This window comes from Clavelina lepadiformis, chromosome 6 (assembly GCF_947623445.1).
Source record: "Clavelina lepadiformis chromosome 6, kaClaLepa1.1, whole genome shotgun sequence".
NCBI classification, from domain to species: Eukaryota; Metazoa; Chordata; class Ascidiacea; order Aplousobranchia; family Clavelinidae; genus Clavelina; species Clavelina lepadiformis.
The window spans coordinates 1797175-1818743 of NC_135245.1; the positions used below are offsets into that span (position 1 = coordinate 1797175).

The following is a 21569-nucleotide window of genomic DNA, read 5'->3' on the forward strand; positions in this document are numbered from 1 at the left end:
CTGTTGAATTGTAGTCCTCGATAATAAATGAGTCTCAGGTCGTTGTTTCGCTTCTCTTAATCTTAGAATCAATTGTACACCTCGACAACTGTATAATCTGATTATATTTGAAGCTTCTTTGAACGAATACATCAAGATAGAACATTGTGACAGCAACAGCACAAAGACATGTTGCGCCGTTGAGCGTAAAAGCCAAAAAAGGACTGAATAAATCAAAATGCACGCACAGGGGAAGCATCGATTACGTCACAAAGTGTTATGCTTCGCTGATTCGATAGACGAGAATTCTATGTCGTACACAATTTTATATTACATTAATTGATATACAGTGGGACCTCGTTAATCCGGACCCCGAACAACCGGAATCCCCGCTATCCGACACAAAACTGCCGGGAACGGATTTCTTCCTATGCATTTTACCCCTTTAATCCGGAAACCCCGCTGTCCGACTCCGACACAAAAGTTTTGGAACAAATGTGCTAAATCAATAGCAATAAAATCCGATAAACCGGATTATTAACAGTTAAGCGAAAACGATTCACGATTGTCCTAATACACTATGTACACTGGGTAGTTAGTTGACGAAACAATAGCCGATTATCTACGCATAATAACGTTGCGGTCTTTATTGATTCAAAAGTACAGTACTGTACAGCATTGCGCTTTGTAAAAAATTTTAGCCGCACAGCTTTTTAGTCATACTATGAAATACTGTACAGTATTTTAGAAACGAAAAAATAAATTGTTCATCAACAGTAACAAACAACACTTCCGCGGTCGCAAAAAAATACGTACAGTACATCGGTTGAGTGCGGCAATCTATTGAAGACATACTGCTGCAACTCAATCGTGCTATCAGCTTTTGATATCGCATTGCGCAAAGATTGGAAACAGGTCAAAGAAAGTTCAAGACTGCTGGTCCCGCCGGAATGCTTCGCCATTCAAGAGCGGTTGTCAAACCGATTTGCGGCCGCATGTTCGTCACTTGGAGAGCATTCGTCTTTAATACAGTGGTTCTGGGGTTCGACACTGGGTCGGATCATACAAAAAATATAATTTTATTTTAGTTGCTGTCCAGCCAGAAAGTCGGTACTTAGAATTGGAGTAAGGTGCATACTGCGTTTTGAACACGGTGCTGCATTTGCAAGATTGATTGATTTTTTACTTTCCGATAATCCGGATACCCCGCTAAACCGACATTTTTTGACGAAACGAAGTGGTCCGGATTAACGAGGTCTCACTGTATTTATCACATAACCTTCCCCAAGGAAATATCGTAAGTTTTTTGAAAAAAAATGAACGGTATTTCATGATCATGATAAAAACAATTCTCGGTGAACAATAATTAAAACAATAGTGTTGATAACAAAAGTCAATATAACACGGAAAATGTAGATTACATAACAATAAACGTTGAAACATAGTTACAATACAATTCATATTGGCAATACATTCGCAAAAAGATAGTAATATGTTTTCTGTAACTCATAAAGCAAAATTAGTATACAAAACAAACAATGATGACGTTTATGTCACGACTTTAAAAAGAAAACAGAACACAGGATGTCATTTGACACATGACGCGTATGCTAGCTGCGGTGTCTTGCGCAGGAATGCAAAATGAGGAAACGTCGGCAAAGTTTTCATCTCACATTTCGTGTATGCCGTTTCCGCAAACAAAATGGTATAAAAGTTTCGTATGTTCACGCGTTCTGATCAACATAGAAGAAATTTGCGCTAGGCATTTTCAAATATAAGACCATTCAATCATATTACAGCGTCTGGTTTTCCCAGTGTAGCTGCGTGAATATTTCACTTGGAAATACGCGTTTTGCAAAACATATATATAAAATTAGTCAAATACGTTTTGTAATTGACATTCAACATAGTTTATCGGTGTTAGCCTTGGGTATTTGTTTAACCTTCGAAAACAACCGCTAGGTTTTAAAGCATAACAAAATAACACAAAGAAATATTTCTCCACGGCATGACTTAAACCGTTTAGAGAGTATGGCAACTAAGCCACCATCGATTAAGGTAAACTACACAATAACGCTATAATATATATTACATAGAGAAAAAACAAACAAAAAATCATTACTGAATGTCCAAATACCGATCAAGTTCCTTCACTGGCCTCCCACGACTAGCCTAGTGGATGGGTCAGCGTGCTTTGTTCGTCGGTCATTGTTGCATTCATAGTTGACTGAATTCAACGAGTCTTCGTTGAGCACTTGCATACGATGTAGGTAAGACATATCTTCGAAACTTGTAGTCTGAGATCACTAGACTTTTCTCAACCTCAAATTTAACTGTTCATAGATTCCTCGATAAAAGAAAAGCGTAGTTCTCACCGAGCTCGTTGGCACCATAAACGTTGTAATGGAAATGTCTTCTTTTATCGTCAATTCGTCCTCACTCGGCTGCATCAGTTTGTAATGAAAAGTGGTATATGGTACCTTAGCCTGTAAGGTTTACCCACTTACACTACAAAGTCTGTTTCCTTGTGTATATCTTAACAGTGAACTTTGATAGACTTCAGCAATAATAACATAGGAATGACAACTGTATATTCTGTTTATATTGAAGCTTCACTGAACGAGTACATCAAGATAGAATATTGTGACAGCAACAGCACAAAGACATGTTGCGCCGTTGAGCGTAAAAGCCAAAAAAGGACTGAATAAATCAAAATGCACGCACAGGGGAAGCATCGATTACGTCACAAAGTGTTATGCTTCGCTGATTCGATAGACGAGAATTCTATGTCGTACACAATTTTATATTACATTAATTGATATATTTATCACAGTATATTGTACTGTAATATACAATATAACCTACTATGAGACTAGCGAAATGTTTAAGTGATTATTTAAAATTCCAGCCTTGAAAATTTAAACAGTGAGCAGCACGATTATGCAAATTTTATTCAGACGATTTGGCACAGCACTTTGCCAGAAGAATGTTGCATTCGTTTTCGACGTCTCTGGTATAACCTGATTGGTGATGGCTGAAACGTTGAAGTGCCTCGTTGGCTTTCCTTTTGGCTTCGCTATACCGACCAAGTTCAAACAAACAATTTCCAATGCCGAGATGACATTCCGCTTTCCGTACGTCTTTCACTCGCAAGTCAGGATGAGATAAATATTTCAAAGCTTCCCGGTAGATGTCGCATACGTTTTCATAACGTTTTAGCTTTTGCTTCGACTTAGCATGGACGAAAATCAGTTCGCTGAGTTGATCAAATTTTATGTCGGCCGTTAAGTTTAACTCTTCTAACGTGATCTGTTCATCTTCGGCGTATTTTACTGCGTCCTCATAACGATTCAGATAAAACATGCACCAGATTTTATGCACTTTTACATCTCCTTTCAAAATATTCTCTACAATTGTTTGTTGATCCAGCCAGTCGTACATGTCAAATGATTTCTGAAAATGTCGTTTGACATAGCAAGCCCGTGCTACGCGATGACGAATCCACAAATCGTCACTGAAGCTGAGGCTTGGGGGGTTTTCCAGTTTCTGAAAGATTTCCCATTCACTTATACACTGCTCGTAAAAGCCCAGGAGATCAAGTAACTGAAAGGTCCTTTCGGGCTGTGGAGTTACTTCAAAATGAGTTTTCATGAGTTTATTGTCGCTTCTCAACGCTCTTTGCAAACTGTCTGCAATCATGAAATAATCAACCATGCTCTTCTCGCCGATGTTTTTGGCCAGTTGTTTGGTAATGTTGTTGAAGAACATGTCATAAACCTCATTTTGGATGACGTAATCATCTTGGCCGCCTTTTGACATGTAAATCTTCAGCCTCACTTCACAAGCAATTGCGACTGCATAGGACAAACGGTGTGCTAGATCCTGGTCGATTATGCCACTCTCCAACAAACGCTCGATGATGACAAATGATGACCCTTCATCCACCGAGTAAAAACGTCCCAATGCTGAAATGAACAGACTTGTACTTCTGTACAAAACTTGCTTAATGTTGCACTTGCTTGAAGTTTGTAAGGCCGTTAGACTATCAAAAGCGTCAAAGTTCCCCAGGTCTTCGTCTAACTGCCGCAGAAACTGGGTGTGGTTTGACTCTTTCTTCTCTTCCACTTTGGCCTTGACTTGTCGGGAAAATTCGTTAAAAATTTTCTCGTTCCCGCAAACATAACAGGTCCTCATCAATATATCGCAAAGATGGTAGCCATTTTTTATATCCTCCTCACTGTCTAGATATTTTGACATTTCGCTGACCTCTTTGATTAGTTCGGTTTTCCAGGGTTTTGCTTTGGTCTTCTGAAATCTACCCAGTGGTAACTTGCAGGCGTACGGCATCAAGCCATCAAACGAAACACCACGCGTTGTTTGAGTATCAAAGAACCAATCCCCGCCGGGTTTCATGAAGTCATTGAGACTAGGTATGGCAACGCTTGGTACAATCGTTTCCTGTAGGTTGACAATAATTATCTGAAAAATTACAGAAAACCAGCGAAAATAGTTCAGTTTATCTTCATGGCCAGGCTGACCTTTTATCCCCTCTTCCAGTAAAATTATGTGTTCAAAATCAGAATAAGGAGTAATTTCTGATCGGGCAAGGGAACCCATTCCGGCAATAGCGTATTCGCATGGACTTTTCCCCATTATTTCAACAACTTTTAAGGAAATGTGTTTCATTATTTGCGTGTATTCAGCTGTTATCCACTGCTGAATGTCTCGCACATCAGCTATTTTTTCATTTTCTAGGTTAATGAGTTTTTCTTTCGTTGCAACGTTACTTGGAATGATGTGCAATTTGGACAGCTTTTTTTTAGTTTCATCTCTCATTGTTTGAAGTTTTTTAGCAACTAAACTCGCCACACCTAACAGGTCAACCTCGGACATCTTACGTTTAATGTCGCGACTCACCACTTCGAGCACTTGAAGACATAATTTCGACAGATCTTTCAGGAAAAGTTTTTTGCCTGGATTCCTGACAATAGCAGCATTTAAAAGCGTGGCACTTCTAATCAGGCTGATTTTGTCAGGGCTACTTTGGGCGTAGAGTAACCCCAGTTGGTGCAAAATGTCGGCTGACTTCTCAAGATCGGTCTCTTTGCCTTTCTCATCGCACGATTTCCTTAGTTCGTCAGCTAAGTCAAGTTCTTTTGTCCATAAAGCTTCATCAGACAACTTACTGAATCTGTTCCCCATACTTGTTCTCGAATGGTGTAACTTTAAGCAAAGATAATAATTAAATAAAGAACAAATCCACAAAACCGTCTGAAACAAAAACATAAAGCGGTCATGTTAGGTCTAGTCGCTTTAACCCAAATCTAAAACGTAAATAGGTTAAAGTATGCGATGGTGTTGCAGTCATAATTACTAAACTCAGCGTTATTGTGCAACTGCTTAAATGCTGTGAAAGGTTTTCTGGAGACCCTCTGCAAAGTACGGTGAAACCTAACTATGGCTAAACCTGCACAGTTTGTCGAATGGAGCAACGCATAACCCACAGACGCCAAACTGCTAACTGACGTCATAGGCTAAATCACAACACAGCGGGCAAACACAAGTATGTAGAAGTTCCTAACGTCTGCAGACTACGCCTTGCCGTTCGAAATTCTAGGTAAGAACAGCGCTCACACACATTTTGCACAAAAACATTTCTGTGTGAATCTTTACCAACTTAGCCTATGGGCTGTTTTGCTAAGTTCGGGTCCAATAGAAAAAGTAAAAAATTAGTAATAAAATACCGGAAATTAGTATAAGCGCAGTAGGAAAAATAGCAGGAATTATTTAAACAAAAAATCAGCTTGAAATTTAACTGGAAAGTATTTTAGTAAACTCCTGTAAATTTTGTAATTTGCATTTGATGCAAGTACAATAGGCTGTAAAGTGTGTAAATTACAAGGAAGAAAAGTTTCTTGAATTTAGCTGGAGCCAACACCTTTTAACATATTGTTTCTTAGTTCCCGGAAGAAAGCCGTTGTAGTTTCTTAAACGAAAACAAAAGCGTTTAGTACTGATGGTAAACTCATGCTGCCTTACAGCGTTTTTTCTGCAAGATATCCTAGCTTGTCTGGTGAAATGTAAATCTTGAAAAACTACCTAACCCTAAGTGAAACACATAGGCCTATATCCAGTAATAACAATGCACGCACAAGTCGCACGACGTTATCACAATAGCCAGCAACTTCCTTTCCGATTAACAAAACACTGCTTACTTCACAGAATATACGGACATGGCGAGATTTCGTGGCAAGACGTTTTAGGTATCAACAACTTCCTGACAAGACAACTTTATAACGAATGATGCATGATGCATGCTATAAACTTTAGCTGAGGCGTAAAAATTTGCCTTACGCGTATGCTGTCTTTTGAAGGCACACTTACCTCGCAGTTATTTACGCATCACTTTTTTCTGAAATAATGCTCAGTCTTGCGAAACCTGAACAAGGTTACATGTTGAAGGTGGCTAGGTACAGCAAGTTAATAACAACAACAACTGAAAGCGGTGCATTATACTTTCGAAACGTTAAATAATCGCTCTTTATTCATTGTTTTAAATGCAGTAGTTTTGTGGAATTGTGTCTTCACGTGTATTTGTATCATCGCCATTCGTCCATCTTGTATCAATAAGTCGCAGTATCAAGATTCATGACTTTGAAAACTACCTCATAACACTGTAGCTTGGTGCGTTGAAAAGACGTCTAAATGTAGGTCATATAATTGCGCATAGACCTATAATTTTGCAAAATAATAGATGGCTTGACAGAAAATAAAAGCAAATAGGCTTAAAATAGCACTTCGCCTTACTGAGTTCTCAACAGTCATAAAAAGCGCTATGAGCATGTGATCTAGAATATTCTAGATAGAAAGTAGGGCAAAAAATAAAATGAATGAATGTAAGTCTATAACTTCGCTCGAATAATGTTCAAGGGCGGTCTACATCTTAACAACCATAAAAACATATTTCACAGAGATAACGTTGCCGTATACAAAACAAACATACGGAACAACTTCATTACCCATGAGTAGTAGGGCTACCATATGTCCTCTTTTAGGAGGATTTGTCCTCTTTTCTAAAGAAAAATGAACTGTCCTCCGAGGACACTGAAATATGCCCAAATTTCCTCCTTTTTTGCATTTTGCGCTTTCTTGCTTAAATTTTCAACAGAATTATATGTTTATGTGACTTTTCGGCATGAGGCCTAAGTCAAGTCAAATGATTTTTCAGCGACAGCACGAGGTCTAATCATTTTTCTTATCATTGTTTTAATTTAGACAAACATAAAATCTAAATAAACCTAAGCAATAATGCCAAAGAGGAACACTGTGTTTTCTGATGAACTTCGGCAGAAGTATCCTTGTTTCAGAAAAGGACGTAATGATTTTGAAGCTGAATACATTACTTGTGCATATGCGTATAATTATTCAAAAACATGTGATAAATTCTTTAAACGTAAAACTTTATTTGCATTGTACTTGCTGGCGAAATTGTCCTCTTTTTTGGCGATGAATATATGGTAGGCCTAATGAGTAGTCGCATAATCAGTCACACACGTCCAAATATGCGCAACAACGTTTGATTTACTCACATTGCCAGGACGAACTGAGTGATAGAGAGTTCTATCTCCGGCTAGTCAGCTAGTGGAACCCACTTGGCTCAAGGAGCGTTCAAGCATGTCGTCACGATTGAGTTTTATTCTAAGGTATTCCAACACGACAGTACATGTGTTATAGCATTCTATCTAAGTTCTTCTTCAATTCTATTGTTGAGTTAAACAACTACAGGAGTTTATCTGTCCTAAAAGTAGTCTTATTGGAGGCGATATTTCTGCATACGTAAAACTCTTGTTGAAAAAGGTATCGGCTGTCAAGAGGTAAACCATTAACCATTAACCACTAGGTTAGCCAATAATTATATTAATGTAACGTAACACGGGAACACTTTGCTGTCTGAGTCTATGTTATCTCAATTTGCTATTGACCCTAGTTGGCGCTATCGATTTTCTTGCAATAAAAACCGCCCAGACGACAAGTTGTGAAATCAGATTTTCAACTAATTGGAAAAAGACGAAAACGCCACAAATAGTTGAAATATCATACTGCAATGCAACACATTTGTAATTGATGCAAGTGAAGTAAAAAGTTTACGGCTACCAGCTATATCTTTCATTTTAGACAAAATAAACAAGCAAGAATTCTGCAAAAATATTAACTTTCTATTTTAGTTGTATTTTCACTTATCAGCGACTATATTGGTCTTTATACAGTCAACTTCGTCTCTAAGTTAACTAAAACAATAACAGCTGAAAAGAAAAATTAGTTGTCTTAGTATTGTTAAAAATAAGAGTAACGAACTGCGTGCTAGCAACCTTAGAGCGCCTGGCTGTTATAAATTCGTGCTGTTGTTTCAAATTGCAGAAAGACACACTATGTTGTCATACAGAAAACCTACTTCGCGTAAGCATTAAGTGCTGAAGCACTTTTGTGAACCAAAAGATCGTCCAATCTTTTTCGTGTCTGTTTGATTGTCACAATATTTTAACTTAACAAACTTGCATACGGCAATGTTATATAGCTCAGTCACTTTCAACAACAAGCTTGTGTGTACGTATCTGAAGCTTTTATTTTTCTCTACCATCATATTCCAACGGTCAGTAGTAACACTTTCCTTAATTCAGATGAAAAAAAACTGCATTTTATTTTCCGAGTAAATTGTATTAGTTTTATGGAGGAACAGTGCGCATTAACATTTGAACAAGTCTCTCTTGGTCCATGAGCAAGCGAAACAAGGCTTTTTAGATTCTTACATGTATTTCTTAAGTCACTGCAAGCACAGTGGGATTTTTGAACTCCCCAACTATCCGGTAGACATTCTTACAGATATATATATCGTATTTTATACAAGGACTAAGCAGCTTTCAAACGAAAATTGCTCATCTCAACGAAAAAAAGAACGAACCCAAATAAATGTAAATGCGTTTACAACAACAAATCACTATAATGTTTATGGTTAAGTTTGGTATTGCATTTAGAAGCATTTGCGGTGGACAATGGATGGGCCGCTTTCATCGTATTCTTGTTTGGAGATCCACATCTGTTGGAATGTTGAAAGGGAAGCGAGGATGGATCCCCCAATCCAGACGGAGTATTTCCTCTCTGGTGGAGCAATGATCTTAATCTTCATGGTTGGTGGGGCGAGGGCAGTAATCTCTTTTTGCATGCGGTCGGCAATTCCTGAAACGAACGGAAACAATTACTTATCGAGCTACGAAAAGATTGTATCTAACATTGTAGAACTACACTTACCAGGGAACATGGTGGAACCACCACTGAGTACGGTGTTGGCGTACAAGTCCTTACGGATATCGACGTCGCACTTCATGATTGAATTGTAAGTAGTTTCGTGGATACCAGCAGATTCCATACCAAGGAAGGATGGTTGGTAAAGAGCCTCTGGGCAACGGAATCGTTCGTTTCCGACAGTGATGACCTACGAAAAAACGTTTGTAACAACACGGAAGCTTGATTTTAAGTGTTTTGTTTGTAAATGACTTTATATACCTGTCCGTCGGGAAGTTCGTAGCTCTTTTCCAGTGAACTGCTGCTAGCAGCGGTAGTCATTTCTTGTTCGAAGTCAAGGGCAACATAGCAGAGTTTTTCCTTGATGTCACGAACGATTTCACGTTCGGCGGTGGTGGTGAAAGAGTAACCTCTCTCGGTCAAGATCTTCATAAGGTAATCGGTCAAGTCACGTCCGGCTAAGTCAAGACGCAAGATGGCGTGGGGAAGGGCGTAACCCTCGTAGATTGGGACGGTGTGGGAGACACCATCACCACTGTCGAATACGATACCTACATACACGGGAAACGTTGTAATAAACCAAAGCACGTTACTAGACAAGCAAACAGTTAAGACTTCTTACCGGTGGTACGACCGGAGGCATACAAAGACAACACAGCTTGGATGGCGACGTACATGGCGGGTGTGTTGAAGGTTTCGAACATAATTTGGGTCATCTTTTCTCTGTTGGCCTGCGAAGTCATAGGGTTTTAAAAAAGGATCTTTAACGCGGTACAAATGCCGGAGCCAAAGTGCAGAAATGTTTTTTACCTTGGGATTAAGTGGAGCTTCTGTGAGTAAAACGGGGTGTTCTTCCGGTGCAACACGGAGTTCGTTGTAGAAAGTGTGATGCCAGATCTTTTCCATATCGTCCCAGTTTGTGACAATACCGTGTTCAATGGGATATTTCAAAGTGAGGATACCTCTCTTGCTCTGGGCTTCATCACCGACGTAGCTGTCTTTTTGTCCCATACCGACCATGACACCCTGAAAACAAACAATGTATTACATTAAATATTATAAGGTTTAATCAAAAGTTACCCCAAACTGGATTTAAAACGAACCTGATGACGGGGGCGGCCGACGATGGATGGGAAGACGGCACGTGGGGCGTCGTCTCCAGCAAAACCGGCTTTGCACATACCGGAGCCATTGTCTACAACGAGTGCGGCAACATCATCATCCATTATGATTTGTTTGAGTTGATTAACTTTGTGAAATGTTAAAGAAAAAACTTATCAGCTACTGATTGCCTGCAAACACCAACGCCCTTTTTAAAAATCGGAACGCTAAAGGTCATTTTCTGCCATTTCAAGTTTCAAGTTTCAATTCTAACTCTTCCAATAAAGAGTTAACCATGCTAGCATATCTCCAGTAATTGAATAACGTTGTCTATAGAAGGACGGCTTAATAACCGAAGATAACAAACTACAAATAAAGTTTTCTGTCTCTCTGCAAATGACACACGTCTGCTCCATGGGCGAGTTCTCATGCACTGAACTAAAAGCCGGGCAGGTGCCTAGAAGTAAGTAGGCTTTTGTTTGCTGAAGGCCTATTTCCTTCTCTCTCGTTTCCGCAATCATTCCCACCTTGTTCTACCATCGCTTGTTACCAAATAAGGCGACGCAAAGCACCCGGCGTGTGACGTATTTTTTTCTGTGCCGCGACATGACCAAATATGGTCCGCTTTTGCGATGAGCCGGTTTTTGGCGTCGCCCAAGTCGGCTCTGATTGGTTGCGAGTTTAGTGCAGGTTATATGGAGACTACAAGGCAAGGGCCAGGCCCTGTTTTCGGCAGAAAGGAAGCCGCACTATTTCGGTTCAGGCTGTCGAAACAATTATTGCATTATGATATTGCCCAATGGAATCTCGTTCTTATTTTGTCCGATTTATGCCTCTTTTTATCTTGTTTCAAATGTCGTAATAATCGGTCGCCTCGAAATACAAGACACAATAAGGTTTACATTGAACGCAATATCGGCTTCAAATTACCATGTACAACATAGATGAAAATTTTGTTTCAGTCATGATAAAAACACCGAAATGAATTTCTCAGCCAGATAAAGTTACGTGACATACGCCAGATGACGAACCGCCGCCAATTTATAACACTAAAGCACGCAATTGCCCTAAAAAGCTAACGTCGTAGAGAAATTGCAAGATTACCCATCTGTTCTGTGTTCGTTTCGCAGCTGACGTTATCGACCTTGCGACACCAAATTTTGAATGTATAGTTTGGAGAAGCCATTTGAGTTGCATAAGTACAATCTAGAACTGTTATTGTGACGTTTGGGTGTTTTAAGTGACCCTCCATGAATTAGTCGATTCAACTACTTAATGACTACGCCATCGGCCGCTTTATATTCTGTACAGTCATTGTGGAGTGAACTAACCTATTATCAATTCGGTTACGCAACATGCTTACTAACTCCTGTTTTACACGAATTTTAAAAACAACCTTTTAGTAAGCGTAAACTTTACTTGACCAAATATGTCCGGTGTGTTGGTACTGATGAAATAATAGTTAAGCAACGATGAAATAATTCAGTTTACTAATCCGCCAGAGTAGATATGTAAGAACATATAAACACGTGCAACCGACATTGCTGGCATCCGGCCACTCAGATATTTGCGCGGGCGAATGACGCAAGCACATACACGCCGCATTGCGCGCGCACGAAGCGACCAGTCTGAAACAACGATGATAGTTTGAAATGCGCGGTGGTAGAATTAGTCAGTATCACGCAATCGTTTCCTTCCTTTTCCCGGTAAATAACAGCAGATATGTTGCTGCCAATAGTTTGTAGAAACGCTTATGCAGGCAAACTGATTAACAAGAGTTACGGTTACGAAACGGACCGAGACCTATTTACTTTTCTTGCAATACTTCCCTATGTCTGACTTGTTACCAGAAAATAGATTTAGTTTCTAAATCTTTTCATTCCGTGTCACTCTTTTCGCAAAGTTTGTCTGAACTTCTGTTTTATAACGATGTTCTATTCTAGCCTTCACCTTAGCTCACTTCCCAATGTAACTTGGTGTTGTACATGATGCCCTTACAACGCCACCTCTATTTAAATGCTTTCGCCGGCCTACACGTTTTAGCCTGTTTAGAATCAGGCATAGTTGTCAAAACCATAAAAGGCGTCCGAAGGGTTTACCGTCAATTCAAACCGATTTTTCGTTGCCTCGCCCTTCAGACGTGATGCGATTGGTCGCTTGTGACGTCACAAGATAGATCGTTGTATTATTTGAAGTGCGTGACGAAAGAGGCCATATTGAGGCAAGCGGCAAAACACTCTGGCGCATTTCTCAAAACGTATAGCGTTTTTGGGCGAGTTTATAGACAAAAACACGGGAATATGGATTACGACTTATACCCACAAAAAGCTCGTTTTAATTGTAATAAAATTGCCGTAGGTATGCATTAAACTTCCACGGGCGGTTATGGTCGATCCTGTATGCCACACAATGCTTTGTAAGTTAATAATTGACCGGTGTCGGCCGCCCAGTGCAATGCGATCCATACCTTATTAGGATGAATTTAGCCTCGCATGATTTTTGATTACTTTAGGCCTGTAATTGTCTTTATAAGGTAGGCTACTGACCAGGCGGTGTTTAACTTAGGACAAACATTAACTACTCCCCACTCTGCTACGCACAACTTAATTGCGCAACGTTTAATTTCCGCCTTTGTTTACATTTCGCAAATGAGTCTTACGTGGCACAATTTGTTGTCTATTTGATGACACTTCCAAATATGGACGGCTCTTAGAGCCTGGCAGTAGTCTGTAAACTTCAAACATAACAGCGCAATAAAACATTCTTTGCTTTGAGTCCGAATTTAAGGCCTACGAATCATCGCTCCATTTGATTGGTCGAGTCGGTAAGAGGAACGCAAAGCCTGTTCCAAATATGGTAACGACGAAAAAACGATTCTTTATGACGATCGAGCTAAAGTCAACTTACGGAAATCGCCCGCATTTATACTGTATAAGTCTTTGATGATTAATAATGCGTTCAGGCTATCACATACATTGTCCTTAATGAGAAAACGTTCCGCAACCAACAACTATTGCAACAAGCTTCAACATCAAGTCAACGGATGTAGTGACGTCCTACAAGGAACCTTCCAAATAAACGCGTTGAATTGACTGGATACAAGGAAGTTGGAACCAGTTTTCGGTTTGTGTTCTAACTCGAAGTGCATCTAGCTTGGTCTACAACGTTGAAAAACGCATGTCATTGCATTTTCACGTCATAAAATGTTTTGTTACGTACATTGAAATGTAATGATGTCGAAATTTTCGTTTCCACCCAGTTTCCATTGACTGGGTACTACGGTGACTTAAGTTAAAGGCTTTGTAATAGCAATGGCGTTAGCATGCTGGTACCACTGGGCCACGCCCTGGTACTAAAAAGCCAGTAAGCCAGGTGGTAAGCCTTCAGCTACATGGTTTTTGCTTCTGTTGGCCAAGCCTTTCGTTTTCGAGTAGCTGGTCAAAATGAAAGCAAAATTTCTTTAAACAGACAATTAATTTGCGATATGTTTGTTCGATTGATATACTTCCTTATAAGGCTAAACGGTGCAAAACCGAAAATGGAATCGGATAATTATATTGAAAAGAACAGTAGATGCTTATTGTTCAAGAGTGTTCTGATGAAAAGCCGACAAACACATGACGCGACAATCCCTAGTGTGACGAAATACTTTCTCTTTCATCTTTGCGGAAAATGTAACCAGCTTGGATGCTATTGGAGGCCCAAATTATTTATGAGCGTGAGAGATGAGAAAGGACCACACACTTATTAAAATTAGTTCCAAGGTACAAGGCTACACCAATTCCTACGTCGATGAAATCATGTGCAACAAGCTCCCATACTGAATTATACATGTCAGCAAACAGCAATGACCTACTTGGACAACCACTGTCGCTCTAATTCCACTGCACGCATGCGCAGTAGCCTGTTTAGCGCCAACCGTAGAGATTTCTAGAACTTTTGCCTCTGAATTACCAGTGTAATTCCACGTTTTGCAATCGAACGTTGTGACGTCATGGTGAAATCGATAAAAGACAGAGGCTAAAAATCTGGTATCCCAGACGCCATCTACAGTAACAATAATTATTCCATTTGGTGCACTGTTGTTATCGATTGGACTATATCTCAAGAGGTAGCCAATGGTTGACTGGTCCGTGATGGGAAATATCGAATTTTTAAACCTTGCTGCTTAAGCTAGACTTGGTCAATGAAGTGTTGCAATTCCTTGCCTGGTGACGTTAAAATTACTAGTTAAATGCTTTGGACGTGCCCAACTATATTTGACGTTTTTTTTTCGCTAAATTCTTCACGAATGAGGTATTGTGTTGACGCTGTGGGTCTTGGGCGGTGCGGTTAGGCTAAATATGCGTATCCAACCTTTAGCGGCAAACCGCTGTATGTTGAGTGTTTCTAAGCCCGCATTATGCGTTTAATATATGCTTGCGAATAGTTTCACTATTCCGGCGCTCTTTGCTTTGTAAAGTTCTCTAAAAGAAGTCACGGCTTATTATGTATTAATTATATTGATACATCACTCCTTTATACATGTCTAGTTTTCAACACATGCGACTTTTGTCGATTTAAAAATTTTTTTTTATTTGATTCGGAAGTCGTCGTCAAACGTCGACATTTATTACATCACCATGATTAATTTTTGTCGTCTTTGAATTTTAATTTCCAACAAAACCTTCACTTCGCCGTGTCAACTCCCAAGGGGCGTCCGTGCGCGACATATGATATTGCCATAAAAGTGCAGAACAGACGTTTCAATAACGGAATCGCTGTGGATCTCCACGTGATCTCAGTGTTGTAAAAGTCGCGACAATTTAATACTTTTATGCGGGTTTTATTAGTTTTATAAAGATCAACAGCGCTCTTTGTCAAAACTTGTTTCCAATTCCTTATTTGGGTATCATCGCGCTCTCATAAATAATAACAACAAAGTAACCGGTTAAACTTTCACCTTATACCTTCAAATTTGCTTACGTCATGGTTCTATTGAGGTCTTGGTTTAAAGTCACCACGTCGCCTATAATTTACGTGATGATCTTACTAGCCCCGAGGCAATTTTTATCGGTCCATTGCACGTCACATGCAGGCGATGACGTTATCACAGATTGTTGTCAACGTCGTATCCCAAATAAACTCCTATGGCCTCACAATGGGTCTTTTGTTACGAAGTAATTGGCAATTGGTCGATACATTTGAAGTGAAATTATTGCATTCGAATGTCCCTGGTTGGCTCAACAATATTAACTTGATTAGAGACGTAATTTCGTTGTATTGGTTTTAACCTATAACATTTTGTCAAGTTCAACGCCGTTCAAAAGCCATAAAAGTTATGAATCAATCTTCAATTATGAAACAGAAAAAAATCAGCATCAAAGTTTTGGGAGTTGCGACTTATTAGCGGAACGAATACCAGTGCTTCGTCCAGTAGACAACATATTTATTTCTCAGACGTTTCGGTCGATGTTGTCTCGGTTGGAGCCGAGAAAAATGCTACTACACAAGAAGTTGCGTAGCAAAAAAATCGAATTATGAAAATAGTTGCAGTATCGATCGAAACATCTGACGAATAAATTTGGTTTCTACTGTTTGGACTTTATAATGTTCGTTTGTGGGTAGAAAAGTATTAAGTTATTACCACCATGCTATTCGCCTATAACCTATGCTTCTATATAGCACCGTTTAGTTTTGCATTTGTTCGGTGTTGCGCATGTTTTTGCTCAATCATTCGCTAACCCTAACGTACTAATTTACAAGGTTTTGCTTCGAGGAAAGTTCTGCTCTTTGCTGTCACTTAGCGGCATTATTTTAACGTCTCAACGCCGCTTGTATAGAAGTTGTTGCATTTGTGTTTGATATTCTTTTCTGGAAGTTTCACCGAAAATAACTGTAATTAAGACCCTAGTTATATACTTATGCTTTCTTATAAACTGATTGTGATTCCATTTAAAACACGCCGCATTCTTTCGAAGCCAACATTAATCAAAAACTTTATACTATCGTTGGGGACTCTAAAGGGAAACGCGTAAAACGGAAGAACTCGTGTGATGAACAGGAAACGGCTCACTCAACATGCTGGACCCGAAATGCTATATAACAACTTTGATACTAAAACTTAAAAAAAAAATTGATTAATGATAATTACTCTTCGCCTGGAAAGATATCAAACTGCAGTAACATACAGGGCCGGGAATTGCCTTCACGCTTATTGAACTTTGCTGATTGCAGCAACAAAATTATGAACAAATTGTACCCTTAGCGAAACGACAGTTGGCATCAGCGCTTGGATAGTTCTCTTGCTTGTAACAATGGACCAAGAATTAATCAAACGGGAACAGCTTTGGTTAAATAAAAAATTGAAATATAAGCGCATAATAATGTTTTTCAATTCCATGACGCACAAAAAGTATTCAATTATTTCGATTTACTTGTCAAGGAAAATCTAGGGATGATAAGAAGCAAAATAAACAAATTAATATTAGTTATAAAAAAATTTCACTTTTCTGACTGGCAGCATAGGTTTCCATGATTTTACACTATTGTCGTCTTCCATTATTGTCCTTGTTCAATGCCATCACTGTTCATAATCCTTATTATCGTCACCACCATCTTCTGCGCTCTCAAGTTCGACAAACGTAATATCCATTTACGAGAAATCTATTTGTTTATCTAACCATGGTCAATAAATTTATGTTTGTTTGCTATGACCAGAATTTAAGCAAAGATAAGGTGCTTAACTGAAATATTTGGCACTCGAGCATAACACTTAGAGAAACTAGAAATCACAACGGTGAAATTATTACGACAAAAGCAAGTAAATTTAATTAATTTTCGTTATGTTGCTTTACATACAAAGTTTTTTTTGCAAAGAATGCTCTTTTGGTGTAGACCTGTGACCTTTTTTACATAGCCAACGTTTCGTTTGTTACAAACCGCTTTGAGTTGATACAAAACGATTTCGTAAATTTTCTTTTCCGGTAATCTGATTCAAATTTAAACACATAAGCGTTCTTCTAACCTACCAATGTTTTTTTTCTAAAGCCTCTTTTGGGGGTCTTGCCATGTCGAAAGTTTTTGGTGTTTGACTTGTGTTCTTTCATTCTCGTTGCCAAAGATCGTTTTTTTTTTTATTTATGTAAGTAGCCTTAGAGCTTTTACAAAGAATTTCATAAATGACACTTTGTCAATTTTCCGTTGGTACAGGGTCTTTGGAATAGAAAAAGATGTCTCCAATCTTCAAAGACAATTTGAAAGCAGCTTTGATTTTGTGATCACCAAAAACTTGTTTCAACTTTTCGTCGAGGAGGGAAATAAACTCGAAGGCAGAAGGTTGAAAATAAACTTAAAACGTTTGCTAATAAAAATGATTGGTAGTTTTTTTTGCTCCAATATTTATTCTTAGTGAAGAACCATCTACTACTCTGTTAAATTTGCTCATTTTGGTTCAGCAGAGTAGCTGACGAACAGACTAATCATGCTTGACAATTTGTTGGGGAATGAAAGAAATCAACTACCTTCTCGTGAGGGTTAAAGAAGTTTAATGTACTTTTTATGATACGAATACGCTGCAGTGGCGTGTTGAAAGTAAAAGTGTTTGTTGAATGAATTTGTTTCCAGGAGAACCTTTGTAGAATTTTATTATCTTTTAGATTTTTTCTTTGGGTAAGTTTTATTTGGATCAAGATTTAAATGTTTGCTTTGTTTGTTTTCTCTTTTTCGACTTATGCACTAATTATTATGCACTGTGTAAATCTGCACTCCAGTACCAAGCACTTTCTTATATTTTATTGCACTACACACTTGTTTTTCTCTTTACTATGTATATATTTTCAATTGTATTCCGCTAATGGATGTTTACTGACCTTAAGTCACATCCTGTTATTGAGTGTAGGCAACATTTAGTAATCATATTGACGAGGTTTCACTGAATTTTTGAAACACATTCACTTAGTGTATTTTTCTTTTAACTTCAAAATAGTTAAAGCTTTCCTCAACCACATGCCACTAAATTTGTCGTTAAATACTCTATACATAGGCAATAAGCATCCAGCATGCGCACGACAATTACCTTTTGATAAAGCACTTTGATAAGATGATAGTATTGGAAATTTCGAATCGGATTAAGAAAATCCGTCTGTTTATTTATTAACTTGTCAATTTTCAACACTCATTACACAACTATTTCGGATATTTATTGCAATTACTGCAGATCGCTTTTACATATTTTCAAGATGAAAGACTGGAACCAGTTACTGGATTGAAACGTCACCAACAGAGCCACTCAAGTCTTCAGCTTCGGACCAAGAGAGGTTACCTTTCAGCACTACCATCTATTGGACAGAATTGACATCTTTTTCTGTACATCATTGTCGATGTTCCAGTGAAGTTTCCATCATGCAACGAGCAGTATTGTCATTACATTTTCCAAAAATTATCATTGGAATGAATTCTTGCTGTACAAACTTGGGCTAATCAACAACGCCCTTAGTGCTATAACCACCAGAAAACCGGGCTCTTGCCCGGGATGGGGCTTATTTTACGGCGAGTTTCTTTTCCCATTCACTGATGTAAAGCATTAAAGCAATTTTCATTCATCAGTTGCTTGAACACACCACGTGCTTGTCTGCTTAATTTTCGCATTTTCAACTTATGTTTTATGAATTTAACTAATTATAGGTTTAGTGGCCGTGCTAGTTATTTTCAACAAATATTAACGTTATTTCTTTTGAGCACGTTTTAAGCATTTTCGGCTTTGTCACTTTTTCCTGTTCATTGGCCCGTGTTTGTAACAACTGGTTTAAATTTTCGACACCACCGCGCTTTTGACAAAAAATAAAATGATTGAATGATTGATTAATTGAATATGACCCTTGTTGTGATTGACTTAGACTTTTGTTTTAAACTGAGATTTCTATGTGATTATTAAAGCATAAGGTTTATTGACAAATCTCCGATTGTATTTTTTTTATTATGTAGTGGTGATGTCAGCATGATGTCATCGACTGGTTTCAAACGTACGGACATAGGCTGCTAGGGTCTAGTTTAGTCTACTATACAATTGCACAACTACAGGATGCCTTTGTATACTAGGCCCCAGCTACTCAAATGGTGACGTCATCTGTTTATGCACTTGTGTACTAGACCCCCAAAGTTGTCTGGAGAAACAAGACCAGGCTAAACAGTTGATTTTATAGCATATAAGTTTGGAGCATCAGTTCTCATCCGTGGGCGAGGGCGACTCGCGACCCTGCTTCCGATTTTAATGACTCGAGTGACATTTTTTCATGACTCGACTCAGGTTAAAGGTCTTAAATGACCCGAGTCATGTTAGGCCTCATACGCGCGGTTGTGACCCGGATTGCAGAGTATGGTAATTTGCACCGAGTTCTTGGGTGTGCAAAAGCAAATTCCGGTGTGCTGGTGTGGAAGGAAGCAGCTGCCAGTTGCTGTGCACTGCGACTCGTGGCCCAAGGCTTCCCAGCGGTTGTGCAGTGCAGGCAAGGTGCGTCCCTAAACGATAGAAATTGGGGAAAAATCAGTGTTTTCCGTTTTTTTAGAGATATCGGTTTTAAACACTAATTTTGAGGTATAAATCGTAGCAAAAGAAAGTGTCTCCTTTTTTTATGAAGACATCGGTTTGCCTTGGTGTGCAAAGCCGTTTTAGAAAAAAAATCTCGGGCGTCCACTTGCCATACTTTGCAGTCTGTGATCTGACAGTAACAAATAGAGCTTTAAGTAACGAAAATCGTGTCTAGTGCAGAAGTACACAACCAGATGACATCACAACTGAAACAGCTGGTGTCTAGTATGCAAAGGCATCTGCGATGGTTGTGCACTTCTGCAATAGATCCCAAAAATCTATATCTTTTTTTAAAAATTATGCTTCTCTAATGGTAAAAAGTATCAACCAGACCAATTTTTAGACAGACATGACGTTATAAACAATTTAATGCACTGTATAACCTAGTGTAGCCTCAAAAGTTTTTGATTTGAAGACATTGACTGGACTTGAGTCACAATTTCAATGGATTTGACATGGCTTGAGTCAAAAAAATATAACTTAATAACAACCCTGCATTCTTGTTAATTCATATTGCATTTAATGTTTTATTACAAAACAACAAAGAAACAATGTGACCTGTTTGTTGTAGCTAAAAAAATCACTTTGTTCCAAAAGTAATGTTTGAAAAGTGATTGAAAAAAAGCAAAATGACCTTCATTTTATGCTGTAGTGGAAAGTGTGGCAGCTGCACGCATGAGATTCATCAACGTGCATGCTGAATTTTTTTATCTTTACACCGATTTATAATAAATAAAGACACGCCATCATGCCAAAAGTTGCATCTTTGCATGCCCAATTTCTCGTTGAAAACTACCGTACTCTCCAATCTGGATTGTAAGTACTGTTGGCTCTGTTTTAACTTCGCTGGGAAACTAGATCATTATTTTTTACCAAAGTTTTTGTCAAATTTATAAGCAGTTTAGTATTCGGGTTTGCCACTGCTAATGTTTGTGTTCGCTCGAATTTTCCACAAAGATGATGTTCGGCGAATCTATTCAGTTTGGGTTCGTATTGGCCCATCCCTAATGATAGAATTTGTCATTTTATCACCATTGTCGAAAGCGCATGACACCAAAAATCCAATGACTCCAAAAATCTAGGTAATTGGCTGCAATTTTGGAGTCTAGACTATATGTAAGTTTGTGGACTGTTTTTGAATGTAAAAGTGTGACCTCTAAAAAATTAAGACATGTCGTTCTGATCTTACTTTTTGTATAAAAACAGCATAAGAACAAAAGTCACTGTGTCTATTTACCTGTTAGAGAGTGCACTTTCCCCTACGATTGATATTGGAGTTTAGCAATGATATTTATGACTTTTGAGAGTAAAGTAGTAAAATGAAGAAGAGTAGGGTTGAAAGAAAGCCCTCCTCCCCCACTGTTTGACACCAGCAGCTGTCAAAGGAGATAGATTATCTTGACTGATCTCAATTACGATTAGAAGTTTGAGTTTCAGGATGTAAAACTACAAGAAGGAGTCATCTCAAAAGCATCTTAGCCCAGTGTTGTAGCGAGAATACAGATGCTAATCTGGCAGATCTGTAGAAAAATGTCATTGAAATTTAGCGCTTGCCACTTGTGCTTGTTATCACGTATCATAACATTCTTTGATGACTTCTGCAAGAAGTTGAAGATATTGA

The 21569-nt window shown here is 38.6% G+C and overlaps 2 protein-coding genes and 1 long non-coding RNA gene across 3 annotated transcripts; 1 reads left to right on the forward strand and 2 right to left on the reverse strand.

Annotated features, from left to right (window-relative positions):
• Positions 1-84: 84 nt before the first annotated feature.
• On the reverse strand, positions 85-5239 carry LOC143462204 (uncharacterized). Its single transcript, XM_076960270.1, has one exon. It carries the CDS (start codon positions 5179-5181, stop codon positions 2929-2931), a length of 2253 nt encoding a protein of 750 aa, XP_076816385.1. The 5' UTR covers positions 5182-5239; the 3' UTR covers positions 85-2928.
• Positions 5240-8577: 3338 nt separating this feature from the next.
• Positions 8578-10591, reverse strand: LOC143462209 (actin, cytoplasmic). The gene is made up of 6 exons (XM_076960274.1): positions 10383-10591; positions 10090-10305; positions 9902-10010; positions 9541-9830; positions 9286-9469; positions 8578-9213 (listed from the first exon to the last, which is right to left on the reverse strand). Exons 1-6 carry the CDS (start codon positions 10503-10505, stop codon positions 9008-9010), a joined length of 1128 nt encoding a protein of 375 aa, XP_076816389.1. The 5' UTR covers positions 10506-10591; the 3' UTR covers positions 8578-9007.
• A 2601-nt stretch (positions 10592-13192) lies between these two features.
• On the forward strand, positions 13193-17937 carry LOC143462215 (uncharacterized). Its single transcript, XR_013118145.1, has 3 exons — positions 13193-13503; positions 17572-17697; positions 17820-17937. It is a non-coding gene; the product is annotated as an uncharacterized LOC143462215 (long non-coding RNA).
• Positions 17938-21569: the final 3632 nt, after the last annotated feature.

What these genes read in the sequence shown, in the direction of transcription:
- LOC143462204 (XM_076960270.1), bottom strand. Translation starts at nt 5,181, where the DNA reads ATGGGGAACAGATTCAGTAAGTTGTCTGATGAAGCTTTATGGACAAAA.
- LOC143462209 (XM_076960274.1), bottom strand. Translation starts at nt 10,505, where the DNA reads ATGGATGATGATGTTGCCGCACTCGTTGTAGACAATGGCTCCGGTATG. An exon ending in TCGGCCGCCCCCGTCATCAG is followed by an intron (nt 10,306 to 10,382) that starts GTTCGTTTTAAA and finishes GTTTGTTTTCAG; the next exon opens with GGTGTCATGGTCGGTATGGG. An exon ending in TGGTTCCACCATGTTCCCTG is followed by an intron (nt 9,214 to 9,285) that starts GTAAGTGTAGTT and finishes CGTTCGTTTCAG; the next exon opens with GAATTGCCGACCGCATGCAA.